This window comes from Quercus lobata, chromosome 10 (assembly GCF_001633185.2).
Source record: "Quercus lobata isolate SW786 chromosome 10, ValleyOak3.0 Primary Assembly, whole genome shotgun sequence".
Classification (NCBI taxonomy): domain Eukaryota; kingdom Viridiplantae; phylum Streptophyta; class Magnoliopsida; order Fagales; family Fagaceae; genus Quercus; species Quercus lobata.
The window spans coordinates 29,430,906-29,446,074 of NC_044913.1; the positions used below are offsets into that span (position 1 = coordinate 29,430,906).

Sequence of the window (15,169 nt, forward strand, 5' to 3'; positions counted from 1 at the left end):
TCATGGCGTAGCTTGAGCACATAGATGCTCGCCTTGATACACTCACTATTGAGTTGTATCAGGTGAACACTCGTGTTAGTCGTATTGCATGACGACAGGCTCGCATGGGTGGCTCCGCCGCGTCTCCATCTCCCTTTCCTTCTCTAGAGGCTTCTGAGGACGAGGATGCTAATGATGGTTCCGGTGATGATGATGAGGATGCTAGCTCTTCCGATGATAAGGAGATGATCGCCTCTTAGTGACTTACCCTTTGTCATTCGTGACAAAAAGGGGGAGTAGTTTTGGGTTAAGAGTAGTCATGTATTTAAGGAGAGTGTTAGCATAGGACATTTTTTTGATAGAGGGAGTGTCTTTGTTTTTGAGGGATGTAGTAAGGATTTATATACTTTTCTTTTCTTTCTTTGTGGTTACATTATCCTTTTTTACCTCGGTCTTGTGACCATTTAGTAATAACAAACATTGTACTTATTTATCTTTTATATATATGATGATGTTGTTATCATTTCACCTATCTCTCCATGTGTTGTTTCTTTTATTTCTTTATACACATGTGTTAGGACATATATGATTCAATGATAGGAACATATATCACTATTTTATGTAATTGGCTAATCTTTTGACAAAATGCACTTTACTTGTAATTGGGTAGATTGGGTAGATCTAGGATGTGTTTAATGCTTCGAGAAACAAGGTTTCAAGTTCAAGTGTTAAAGCCATACAAATCTGTCCAAGAATCAAGTCAGAAAGTGCAGGATTTTAAAACTCGATAGCTAGCATCTACGAGGTTTAAAGAGAGTTGTTTCAGCCCGAGGCTCAAAATCTGCTTAATAGATAGGGTATCTGTCAAGATTTATGAAGTTCAGATTTTCATCCAATCCGTGAATGTATGTTCGGGCTTTCTTTTCTCATAACCCTAAACATATATAAGAAATATTTTAAGGGCCGTAAAAGAAGACACAAGTTGCACAAGAGCACAATTCCATAGTGTGAAGAAGAGTGTGACTGGAAACCTAGTTTACCCTAGTTCTTGAAGAAGCTATTTTGTTTTGTACACAGTAGGGTTTTGTGACCAAGCAACTTCATAATCTTCATCGTGTGATGAACTGAAGAACTTTACAGCCAACATCCTTCTCAAGTTAGTGATCAAGTCGCGTATTGGGATTCGTGCAATTGGTTAGTCACGTACTCGGAGCCGTACATTGAAAATGAGAGATTGTTATTACAGAACAAGTCCAATTGGGTATTGGGGTAAGGGTTCAACTGTAGGTTGGTATAAGGTACTGAGATTCTTTTACTTGTAACTGCTTGTTTTGATAATAGTGGATTCTCGAGAGTGGTCATCTTAAAATCATCTGGTGGGGGTTTTTGTCATCTAGGTTTTCCCCATTCTAAACAAATTACTATGTCAATTTATTTTCCACTGCATACTTTAGTTAATTGGTGATTTGTTTATGCTGCCACGTACAATTGCATGTTAATTTGATTAATTAATAAACTTGGTTAATTAATTAATTAATTCATCACAAGGGGTCAACACATTTTTGGCCTTTCAACATGGTTTTTTATTGTATGCAATCCTTTATTTCCGTTTCACACTAAGATGCTTTGATGAGTTTTGTTTAAAGTGTTTCAGAAAGATAGGTTGTCAAAATCTATCATGCCATGAATGCTTTTCGTGCAAAGTTTTTTAAGAGTTTGTGTTAGGATTAGATTTTATTGTACTCAACAAATGATTATGAGTTTAGTGATTTATGACTTCTCTCATACTTCATTTGTTTATTGTGGTTTTATCACGGATTGTCAAAGGGGGAGATTATTAGGACATATGTGGAACTTGTTAGAACATATGTTATTATAAATTGGCTAATCCTTTGACAAAACGCACTTTACTTGTAATTGGGTAGATCTAGGATGGTTTAGTACTTCAAAAAACAAGAGTTCAAGTCTAGTATTGAAGCCATGCAAGTCTGTCCAAGAAACAAGTGAAGAAGTGTTGTTCATTAAAGCTTAATAGATAATATCTATCGAGGTTTAATAAGAATTCTTGACACCTCTCGACAGAAGCTGTATCTATCGAGAATTACGAAATTCAAATTTCTAGATCTGTTTTTCACGCATATCCAAGTTATTTGTGTAGGGTTTCTTTTCTCACAACCATAGACATATATAAAGATTATTTTAAGGGCCATCAAAGATGATGCAAAGTGGTGCAACTTGATGCAAAGTGGTGCAACTTGATACAAAGTGATTACTCATGCATATTGTGACCAGAGACAATTTACCCTAGTTTATCATCTTCTTTGTAGAAGCTATTGCTTCTTTGTAGAAGCTATTGCATCTTTGCGCCGAGGATTTTGTAACCGAGAAGCTTCTTGATCTTCATCGTTTGGATGAACTGAAGAGTTTTGCAGCCAACATCTTTCTTAAGTTGGTGTGTTAGTCACGTATTTGGATCTGTGCATCGATTGGTTTGTCACATACTTGGAGTCGTGCATTGAAAGGAGAGATTGTCACTACATTACAAGTCCAATTGGGTATTAGGGCAAGGGTTCAACTGTAGGTTGGTATTAGGTACTGGGATTCATTTTACTTGTAACCGTTTGTTTTGATAATAGTGGATTCTCGAGAGTGGTGACCTTAAATTCACCCGGTGGGGTTTTGCCTCGGTGGTTTTCCCCATTCGTAAACAAATCACCCGTGTCAAATTTAATTTCCGCTGCATTTAGTTTTTGGTGATTTGTTTGTACTACCATGCTTATTGCATATAATTGAATCTAATTAATTTCACTTGTCTAATTAATTTGATTAAGTTACCAAAGGGGTCAATACATTCTTGACCTATCAATTGTAATTCAACATTAGATATCAATGGAAGATAAATCAATTTCTTAGTACATTAGTGCATCTCTCTCTCTCTCTCTCTCTCTTAATCTCTTTCTTTTTCTATGGAGGGTGACTACCTCGAATCAAGTCAATTTCCCTACAATTCTTATCAATTCCCCTATAATTCCAATCAATCTCCATTAGGAACCACCAGGTTCCTAACAATAAATGATTAAGTGGGTGTTAATCTTGGTTTAGAGTGTTGATTATGGTAATGGATTGCATGAACATATGATGGTTTGTAGGGATTTTGATTACTTCAAGTTCTCGACAGTGATCACCACCAAGAACATAGGCTACTTCAAGTGAGTCTCTGCCTCCTCTGAGAGAAATACTGAAGAGAAACAAGTTTAAGTTACAATACTAACTCTTGAACTAACCTAAATGCTACAGAAGGCCATGATTAAGTGAGTGAAAATAACTCCTGAACTAACTTTAAGAAACAATCCAAGTTTGATTGAGTTACACATTCAATTGAGCTCATGATTGGCTACTCAAGGTTTTCCCATATGCATGATATATAGTTAGATGAGATTCCTCTGAAATTATGGAACCATAGGACTGTTATAGGCAAATTGGCACTTCAATAAAAAGTTGAACTGTCGTTTAGGAGCTTGATCGGTACTTCAACTTTGGAGTTACATGCCTAGTGCGTAGCTGATATGGAATCGTGGTTAGAAGAGGAACCCATTTTCTATATATAAAAAACATTTACTTTAACAAACTATATACATATGGTCATAAATTTCTTTCTTTGATATTCGCAAATTCCAATAACGACAGATATATACCAATTTGTTAAGCAATTTGAGCCAACCATCGAATTTCATTTATAAGCATATAAAGATATAATATACGAGAATATTACCATAAATAATGTAAATCATGGTTTTCTAGAGCATCATGACCTACTATAGTATTAGGGTTATCATACTAGGTTTAGTGTATTTTTATATAAATTGTAAATTGGTTCTTTATAACAAACAATGCAATATAATATAATAAAGATATAGTCGCTTGAGACTTTCTGCTATGGACGTAATAAGCCATTAGGCTAAACAACATTAATTCTCTACTTCGTGGACCGCCTCAATCTCAATCACATGCTTCCTTGTGGCTTCGTGGACCACTTTTTGCTACAAAGATAGCTTCCTAGAGCTCTCACACACCGGACCTATTATCTTACTTCCAATGGTCCTTGTTCCACACAAGCATACAGTTATTCAAACAAAATCCAGAAACACAAACATGTTTTTGCTTCCAAAAACAATGAGCATAGAAGAAAAAAAAACCCACCTTTAAGAGCTCCTGTACTGTGACACGGGTCAATCTCTGCTTATGCGTCATCAGCCCTAACGCCATATCAGCTGCTCAACTGAATCTTTAACGTCAACTTCCTCACCAGAATCCTACCACTTTAGCGGACTCATTGGCCCGACCTGTTGACTCGACTTGTTGATTGTTGATGCTCGAGACTAGGAGATTAAAGTTATAAAGACACAACCATCAATTCATCACCCCATAATCCTGATTCCTGAGCCAAAACCCACAATCATATATATGATAATCCAAACAATTATCATAAACCCATATCTGTTTTCCAATGAGCATAGTAAAACAAAAACAAACTCACATTTAGAGAGGAGAGATATATATGTGAGATGAGTGGTGGGGGTTAAATGGGGAGGTGGGCACATGCGGTCCAAATAAAATCTGACCACTACTCCTTCTTTTTTTTTTTTTTCTTTTTTTTTTTTTTTTAACAGCATCCTACCAACTCATTGGCCCGACCTGTTGACTCGACTTGTTGATTGTTGATACTCGGCGATTGAAGTTATTAGCCAATTTTAAATTTTGGTACTGCTTATAGAATATTAAGTTGCTTTTATTTTTTAATTACTTACACTTTCAAATATATTTTCTAATAGATTTTTTATTTCATTTAAATATTATTTCTTCATTCATTCATTCATTATTCTTTTTTTATCATCATTTTTTTTTATTCCCAACAATTATATTTTTCAATGAAAAATATTATATTCACAACATTTTTCGCAATACTTTCATAAGAATCACATCAAAATCTTATGTAGAAAGTTGTTAATAGTTCTAATTTGAACCCGCTGCTGAAATTATATTTTTACTCACCAATATTAGCTAATAACAATATATTACTTAAGATTTATTGTGAAAATATTGTAGTAAAATTTCTAAATTGTCATTTCTTTTTCTTTATATTATTTTTCCTCTCTTTCTTTCTATCATCCATACGTTTCCCTTTTTTTTTTTCTCTTCATTTTTCTCTACCACACACATATACCCATATATCTCCAGCTCTCTCTTTCTCTACTTTTTATTTTCTTTTTCTACTTGATTCCAAAACATTATCCAGCTCTCTCTGTGATTAGAAATGGAGAAAGAGGTAGAGAGAGAAAGAACAGATGGGTTAGATGGCTCCACTCCGCCGCGCCTTCTGCTCTGCCACCACCGCTCATCTTCCTCCCCAACGCAGCCCGAATGGTAGATGGCTTGTGTCTTTTTTTCTTTTTCTTTTAAATGAAATTATTTCAAATAAATTGAATAATTTTTTATTCCTCAAATAAAAATGGAAAGAAAAATTTAATTTTTTATTAATTTAAATTACAAATACTATATTATTTTTTATAAGAATGGCTGAAATTTTTTTACAATGAAATTAAAAACATCTCAAAATCTAAAATTAGACTAGTACATACTGTAAGATCAATAACAAAATCTTAGAGAGAGCAGTTAGAGTTTATTAGGGAAGAGAAAGATGAAAATGAAAAAATAAAAGGGAAGAGACTGATATGAAAGAAATAAAGTGAGTGGGTATGTGAGGTAGAGTATGCAACATAACAAAGTATATAAATATATATAATATAGGTGGGCGGATCATGTTGTGATGGGTTAGAAATATCTTAACTCGCTATTCGACACGACCCACCTCACTTAATGGACACACACAGATTGGGTCGGGCGGGTTTGGCAAATTAGGCGGTTTTTTTGCACAACCCTATTAGGTATATTTTATTTATTTATAAGAATATTTTATAATTATTTATAACTTTTCAAACCAAAAAATGAATATCTAAATCTTTATAAACATATTTAAAATTTAAAGACTTTTTTCAATATTTATTTTTTTCACTTAACATAATGATAATACGCATGCAAAAGTGTTTGGACATGTCAATGTTTTTGAAGTGTTTGTACTTTGTAGTAAGGCACCAACAATTTGACCCATTTTGTTCAATTGTCATCCCTCCTTGGGGTGGTATCCTCTTTCTCAAGAAACAATTATTATCTCATACACCAATTAATTTTAAAAACATGTGAGTTTTACCGTGTGTGAAACTAACTCGCACATTATAAGAAACTAGGATGTAATTTGTGCTAATGCTAAAAATACATTCAGAAGTAGTGATTATGAGGTAGTTTCACATAAATAAGTAAAGGGATCATCTCAAATTTCACACTATGTATCATGAATGAGTCATTAAGTACAAAAATTAAAGGGAAAAAAGTACGTGGTACAAAATTAGATAATATTTAGAAATGAATTTATATTTAATTTGAATTCTAATTCAACTTTCATTTTAATATAATATTATGAGATAATGCAAACTGTGGGGCCCAATAGTTTATGGACCAGGCCCGTTTACTCGTAGGGAGTCCAGAGGTCCAAGCCGAAGAGGGCTGTGGCCCAAGCCCAATAACGTAAAGCATAGGACAGCCTTGAGGTACTGCCGAGGACCGCTCAGTCCTCGGAACCCAAGGTCCCACCAAAGAGAGGGGCAAAAGGGGTATAGGACTAAGTTTGAAAGAAGATCTAAAATATCCGGGGAAAGCTGCCCTTACTGCCATTCAATGCTCTGCACCTGACAGAGCCGCATTCTTTGGCTTTTACAACCACCCCCGACGACTTTGAGTATGGGTTGATGGGACAAGTATCAGTCTTGGAAAGTTTGACCCTACACGTGGACGAGGGACAGCGAACACAGGCCAATATAAAAGGGAAAATTAGTGACCTAGAGAAGGGGCTGGGAAAAAAGGGCCAAAAACCAGAGCCTCCCAGCCCACCTCCAGGAGAAAGATTCCAGGGGTGAAGAAAACTTAACCATGCATGAACACCACGAAAAACACACCACCTGGTGACTAAGGCCTAGCCTTCTAAACCCACGCTCTACAAATGATATTGTTTGGGCCTTTTCACGTGCGAACCCAACACCGTTACGGTTCGTTACGAATCGTGTCCTTACAATTGGCGCCGTCTGTGGGAAAGGCTTGTGTGTTGGCATAGGCGGTGGGTCGAGAGAGTTCCCTTATCATTTCTGACAACTGGTTATAGAGTTTTAGAGTAAAGTTCCGCTAGGGGCTATGCTTCTTGACTAGAGGCTACGCTTGGTAGCGTTAATCGCGCGGATAATTCTAGGGGCTTGGCCGGGGAGCTAACTCCCCTAAAGCCAAGGTCCAGCGTCAAAGGAAAACTAGGTTTTGGACAGAACCAAGGCATTGCATAGTCCTCGGACTCAAGCCTATGGGGAAACCAACTACCTGGATGAGGAAAACTAGGTTTTGGACAGAACCAAGGCATTGCATAGTCCTCGGACTCAAGCCTATGGGAAACCAACTACCTGGATGAGGAAACTAGGTTTTGGACAGAACCAAGGCATTGCATAGTCCTCGGACTCCGGAAGAAAACTACCAGAACTCGCAGGACTCATAGCCCTGGGAAAACTAGTGATCTAGGTTTCTGGACAGAACCAAGGCATTGCATAGTCTCGGACTCAAGCCTATGGGGAAACCAACTACCTGGATGAGGAAAACTAGGTTTTGGACAGAACCAAGGCATTGCATGGTCCTCGGACTCAAGCCTATGGGGAAACCAACTACCTGGATGAGGAAAACTAGGTTTTGGACAGAACCAAGGCATTGCATAGTCCTCGGACTCAAGCCTATGGGAAACCAACTACCTGGATGAGAAACACAGGTTTTGGACAGAACAAGGCATTGCATAGTCCTCACTCAAGCCTATGGGGAAACCAACTACCTGGATGAGGAAAACTAGGTTTTGGACAGAACCAAGGCATTGCATAGTCCTCGGACTCAAGCCTATGGGAAAATCAACTACCTGGATGAGGAAAAACTGGGTTTTGGACAGAACCAAGGCATTGCAATGGTCCTCGGACTCAAGCCTATGGGGAAACCAACTACCTGGATGAGGAAAACTAGGTTTTGGACAGAACCAAGGCATTGCATAGTCCTCGGACTCAGCCTATGGGGAAACCAACTACCTGGATGAGGAAAACTGGTTTTGGACAGAACCAAGGCATTGCATAGTCCTCGGACTCAAGCCTATGGGGAAACAACTACCTGGATGAGGAAAACTAGGTTTTGGGACAGAACCAAGGCATTGCATTAGTCCTCGGACTCAAGCCTATGGGAAAACCAACTACCTGGATGAGGAAAACTAGGTTTTTGGACAGAACCAAGGCATTGCATAGTCCTCGGACTCAAGCCTATGGGAAAACCAACTACCTGGATGAGGAAAACTAGGTTTTGGACAGAACCAAGGCATTGCATGGTCCTCGGACTCAAGCCTCTGGGGAAACCAACTACTTGGATGAGGAAAACTAGGTTTTGGACAGAACCAAGGCATTGCATGGTCCTCGGACTCAAGCCTTTGGGGAAACCAACTACTTGTAGGGAAAAACTACATTACATGGACTTTAGGATTTATCCGAGGAAAACTCTCCACTAACAATTGGGTTAGTTCCTAAATTGCGAGGATTCTCAAGTCTGCTTTCGGGTCTGCAGCACCAAAGGGATCGATGCAATATAGAGCAATATGTCGCCTGAAAAACAATCTGAGTTCTCTACTGCTCAGTCAACTCCTCGAACGGTATTCTCGCACTTATCACAGAATATTCAATTGTTACCTCGGTTAGTTTCCTAAGTTTAACTTACTATGAATAATCGTCGTAATGCCTGGTAGTGTTAGTAAATCAGAATTAGTTGGGTTATGTTTCAAGGTTTCCCGCTCTAAGCATCATTGAAGAAACACACACACGGAGCACACCCTTTCACAAAGTAGTGTTGCGAAAAGAATAGTATTCCAAACAAGTAACTAAATTTCCATTTTTACTAAAACAAAGAAATAGTACAGTGTACAATGAAAAGCTGGAATCAGCTTATGTCAAAACTCACTACATAGTTGAAAAGGAAGATACAAGAGAATGAGATAAAGCCGAGGAGGTAGCACAGAGGAGAGGTTGGCTACTGCTTCAAGACCTTGTTCTTCCTCAATGCTTTTGCATGCCCATAACTCAGGCAGCAAAAGAACCCAACTTGAGCCTCACACCGTTGAAGGAAAGGTGCAGGGAGCCGGGAGTTGAGGAGCCTTCACCAAAAATTTGCCTGCAACAAGGCAGAGGTGATGATGGTGGAGAATCTTTCTTCTGACACACCAAAATTCTGGCATGAACAGAACCTGCTTTGGATTTTGACTAAAAGAGGGAGAAACACCCTTTCCCCTCTGTCGAAACGGAGTAATCCCTTGAATTTATGCCTCCTTTGCCCGTACCTCACTATTTTGAGTCTCAAGAGGACATGGCGCCTCTGTGGCGGAGAGAGTTCCTTTTCTCCAACCCTCGCCTCAAACATGATATACTAAGGGAGGAAACTGAAGGATTTGTGCGTAAGTAAAACAACTGTCTCTCCTATTTATTTAAAAAAGATAAGGTGGTGGCATTTAATTCACGCAGCGTCCCAAGGAACGCTACAGACAAAATATCTCCGGCTCGATTTCCAACGCCATCTGCAACCATGAGATTAAAGGAGTCTCGTGAAGGCGCACCTCGAACACTGGGACGCCAGAAAGTACCGCGTGACCAAAGGCCACGGAAATACCTCTTAATTTGTGGGCCTAGTAAATTCGCGGCCCAGGGACTACAGCCCATGCCGAGGAATAGCCGTTGCTAAGGGCAACCCCCTGCTCGGCACCTTGTGAAATACCTGAGGAAAGAGAGAAACTGAACTATGGTCCTCGGACTCAAGCCTATGGGGAAACCAACTACTCGGATGGGGAAAGTCCTCGGTTCAAACACTGTAAAATGTTAAGGCCAATAAGAGTGTTAGGATGATGGCGGGACGCTCCACTATTCGGTGGCCTAAGGGGGCTGTTCATTTTTGCGGGTGATATGTCTTCGAATGATTACTTCCTACACCGCATAGAGCATCCAGTTCTAATCTCGGCATTGTTTCGGGTAAGTATCGTTATTCACAGGTACGCATTGCTATGTCAAACAATTCTATCAAAGTTATGGTGACATCTTTTTATTAGCAACTATTTTGGCCTTAGTTGTCATTGATTCAAACGCTATATTATTGTGCCGAGCAGCGCTTGCAAATTTGTAAAAACATAGAGACAGAACATGCGAAGTAAAATAACAACAATTTTTATTAATATGAAAAATTATTATAACGTACAAAGAGGGGCTCAAACAAGCCTATACAAAAGGTAAACTGCCGAAGCAACGATAACATCCGCAGAACAGATAAGTAAACAATCAGGTGTCTTTTAAACTCGTCTTCAAAGTCTCTCCAATCTCTGCCTCAGTATTACTCATATTGAGAGAAGAACCTTCTTTAAAAAAAGATGAAGGAGAAGGAAGAAGAAGATGGAGGAGATGAATGAAAAGAAAGAGGAGAAGAAGAGAGAAGAGATGAAAAGAAAGAAAAAGGAGCAAAAGAGGGAGAAGGAAAAGCACCAGGATGGATCTGGTGCTGGGAAGACTAAGAAAGAGAGGCGGAGGGAGGCGCCAGTGAACGAAGAGGGGAAGAAGCAGGGGCGCTTGGACCCTGCTTCAGTCCTGACTCCTAACACACTGGTGCCATATTAGGTATGCTCATGAGAGAGCGGATGGTACCGATGATGGGTGTTCTCGACTCAGTCACGCCGAAGGTTTGACGTGACGAGTCCCTGCTTCGGATTTTGGCTGAAAGAAAGGTGAGGTTGATTTTGAGTCTTCGTCATCCCTGTCCTGACCGAGCCATTACGAGCTTTATTGGAACGTGACGTTTACAGGAGGGGTATGGCTCCTTCATCACTCGTTGTTATGGTAAAGTGTATCACGATTTAGTGTATAAACTGGTGGGTAAAATAAACTCTAGGAGAGGCCAAGTATTTCAAATCTCAGAAGGATGAAAAGGGACTCTTTACAAAAACAATAAACCTCCTACCTTCCTTCTTATACAGAGGGTGGAGCGGGAGGCATTTAATAGGTTCAGATCTCCAAAGGAATCTGCAAACACAAACATGCCGGTTCCATTTCTCCACCTCATCAAAACAAACCGTCGAATTAAAGTAGCCTCGTAAATAAAGGTCATTAAAAGCGCGTTTTGGATACCCAAATGATAAGAACGCATCAAGCGTAAAATCAAAAGACTGTCTCGTAGACCGGTGCATTTCCCGGGCAGATGAAGAGCCGCCAGCATTATTGATAGGCCGAGTTGACTGGGCCATAATAAAGGCTCGGTGTTACCAAAACCCCCTTTCCAACTCAAAGGTCGGACAACAGGGTTTTGAGGGGCTATTGTGGGGCCCAATAGTTTATGGACCAGGCCTGTTTACTCGTAGGGAGTCCAGAAGTCCAAGCCGAAGAGGGCTGTGGCCCAAGCCCAATAACGTAAAGCATAGGACAGCCTTGAGGTACTGCCAAGGACCGCTCAGTCCTCGGCAAACCCAAGGTCCCACCAAAGAGAGGGGCAAAAGGGGTATAGGACTAAGTTTGAAAGAAGATCTAAAATATCCGGGGAAAGCTGCCCTTACTGCCATTCAATGCTCTGCACCTGACAGAGCCGCATTCTTTGGCTTTTACAACCACCCCCGACGACTTTGAGTATGGGTTGATGGGACAAGTATCAGTCTTGGAAAGTTTGACCCTACACGTGGACGAGGGACAGCGAACACAGGCCAATATAAAAGGGAAAATTAGTGACCTAGAGAAGGGGCTGGGAAAAAAGGGCCAAAAACCAGAGCCTCCCAGCCCACCTCCAGGAGAAAGATTCCAGGGGTGAAGAAAACTTAACCATGCATGAACACCACGAAAAACCCACCACCAGGTGACTAAGGCCTAGCCTTCTAAACCCACGCTCTACAAATGATATTGTTTGGGCCTTTTCACGTGCGAACCCAACACCGTTACGGTTCGTTACGAATCGTGTCCTTACACAAACATATACGCAAAATACTTGTATCTATAGCTTCTAAATTTGTACTCCCCTCAAAACTCTCTCCAATAATTTTTTTTTTCTTTATGTTTGCAACCTATAAATAGTAGGTTGTATATTTGAGAACTCACTATTCATGGTTACTAAAAAAAAATATAGCAATACATACCCGAATAAAGAGGAAATTTCGGGTGTTGAGCATTCACATCAAAACTCTTAAAAAATTTAGCTTTTAGCAACTCAAAAAGTCACTTTATTTATTTTAACAACTCACTTTACAATACATCCAATATCAAAGGTTCTATTTTAGCATACAACACAATAAAATAATATAAATAACACAATAAGTCAATAATCAACAACCACAACCACCACTGCCACAACCACGACCAGTCATGGCAACCACCACCGTCACAATTGCGACCAACCATGGCAACCACCACCACAGCCATGAAAACTATCGCCATAGCCATAGCCACTAACAACACCACTCACAATTCCAACAAAATAACCCAAAACATCGTCAATTACGTTTAACAACATGCCCATATTCAGCCAAGCATACCCCCCACCTCATTTTAGATGAATCCAACAAAGCTTAATGCCTTAACCTCTATGTGAGATTGAAAATATCCATCTCAAACTTCCATCACTGCCACCCATTAAGACTAAACTAGCAACAACCCCATTCCTGGTGGCCCACCCACAACGACAACAATAATAACAATCACAACTGCCACAAAATGAGATCCAACCCAGGCCTAACTTCAGCCCCCAAAACGAGATTAACCTAACAACAACCTAACCAACACCCAACCATAGCCATCGACACCTAGCCACAACCTACCAGAACCCATATCGGCGGCCCAGCCACCAACGCAGGACGAACACCATGAGCAAACCGAACCACTATGTAAGAGGAGAAGTGAGAGAGGAGAATGCTAACGGAGAAGTGGTGGTGGGGAGGTCGCCGACAAAAAACGCTGCCTTTGGCTTTGGCCTCTTCAGTCATGAGAGAGATGAAAGATTAGAGTTTTGGAGAGAGTTGTGAGACAAAGGCACGAGCAAGAGGGAGAGGAGAGAGGAGAGAAGTAAGGGAGGAGAGAGAATAAAGAAGAGACTTGAACAAAGAGAGGCACGAGACAGAGAGAAAGAAAAAAATTAATAAAAAAAAAAAGTAGTAACTTGCTACAGTGAGTTGTTATTAGTAACAACTTACTGTAGCAAGTTTAAAAAAATTTTAAGATTGAGTCACCATTGATGTAGGGGCTTTTTTAGTGTTTATATGGTTAAAATAAACTTATTTTGACCACCTTACTGTTTTTTTGGGAGAGAGTTGACAACCTTACTGTAAATACTCTTAGTTGGTAAAATAATAGTAACAGGATATTTACACCCAAATGCTAATACTAATTTACTATAGCTACAGGTAGCATGCTCTACCGTCCACAGTCTATAGAAAGCATAGACTAAAAAATAAATAAATAAAGTGGATGACCCCTGATTAAATCGGCGTGCCCCTTCGTAGAAACCGCCCTAACGCTTTTTCCCTTGTCCACTCACTCAATCTCCCAACTAAAATTCAGCTCAAATGTACTCCAAATAAATCCCGAACACAAATGCACCCAAAATTACGCTCCTTTCTCCTTTTATACCCCCGCCCGCACCTTAAAACTCCCAAACTCCAAACCCCCACCCCTACACACACCTCCTCCGCCCCTTTCCCCTCTCTCTCTCTCTCTCACTAAACAGTTAACAGTTAAAAAGTCTGTTAATACCATCATCATCTTCAGATCTGGAAGAAGGGTGGATTGGTTGTAATAAAGTGTATGGAATGACAGATTACCGTTTAACAACAACAACGCCAATGAATCTTTGGACCTCAGACGACAACGCATCGGTCATCGAGTCTTTCATGAGTTCCGATCTCCAACAACGCCTCCAAGCTTTAATCGAAGGCGCTCGCGAGAGCTGGACCTACGCTATCTTTTGGCAGAGCTCCTACGACTATTCCAGCAGCGCCTCTGTTTTGGGTTGGGGTGATGGGTACTACAAAGGCGAGGACGATAAGTCCAAATCCATGGCCAAGAACAAAGCCTCGTCGTCTGCGGCCGAGCAAGAGCACCGGAAGAAAGTCCTCCGAGAACTCAATTCTTTGATTTCTGGGTCGGCAACCCCGGCTACTGATGATGCTATTGACGAGGAGGTCACCGACACTGAATGGTTCTTTTTGGTGTCCATGACTCAGAGTTTCGTTAATGGCGGTGGTCTCCCCGGTCAGGCTTTTTTCAATTCCAGCCCGATTTGGGTCACCGGAGCCGACCGCTTAGTGAGCTCGCCGTGCGATCGGGCCCGCCAGGGTCAGGTTTTCGGCCTCCAAACTATGGTTTGTATACCCTCTGCAAATGGGGTTGTGGAATTGGGATCCACGGAGGTGATTTTTCAGAGCTCGGATCTGATTAATAAAGTCAGGGTTTTGCTCAATCTCAATAGCCTGGAAATGGGTTCTTGGCCAATCAGAGCTCGGATCTGATGAATAAAGTCAGGGTTTTGTTCAATTTCAATAGCCTGGAAATGGGTTCTTAGCCAATCAAAGACTAGGGTGAAAACGACCCGTCTTCGCTTTGGCTCAATGATCCGACATCGACTCCGCCGGTGACGACAGCGACTGAGATCAAAGACTCGTTGAATAACAATAGTGGTAGGATTAGTGCCTTAAATCCATGTTATGAATGATATTATGTACGATGATTTAATGTTTTGATTAATAAAGTTATTTTATTATTATTTAGAATTAGTTGCTAATTCGTGCTATACATGAGATGAGATGGTTAAATAAAAATTAAAAGTATTTATTTTACTTAAAGATATATGTCTTCACTTAACCAAAAAGAAATGTATAACCTAAAAATGAACGAAAATAAGTAATTTTTTGTTTAATACGATGGTTTAGAAAAATTATTTTTCTTTCCTATTATTGGTTCCATATAATACATTTCAGCATAAGTTATTCTATAGTGATAACTTTACATAA

General features: G+C 39.9%; 1 protein-coding gene across 1 annotated transcript; it reads left to right on the plus strand.

Moving 5' to 3' along the window:
• Positions 1-13,726: 13,726 nt before the first annotated feature.
• LOC115965667 (transcription factor MYC2-like) lies at positions 13,727-14,929 on the plus strand. The gene has a single exon (XM_031084942.1). The coding sequence runs from the start codon at positions 13,970-13,972 to the stop codon at positions 14,666-14,668; it is 699 nt and encodes a 232-aa protein (XP_030940802.1). The 5' UTR covers positions 13,727-13,969; the 3' UTR covers positions 14,669-14,929.
• The last annotated feature ends 240 nt before the right edge of the window (positions 14,930-15,169 follow it).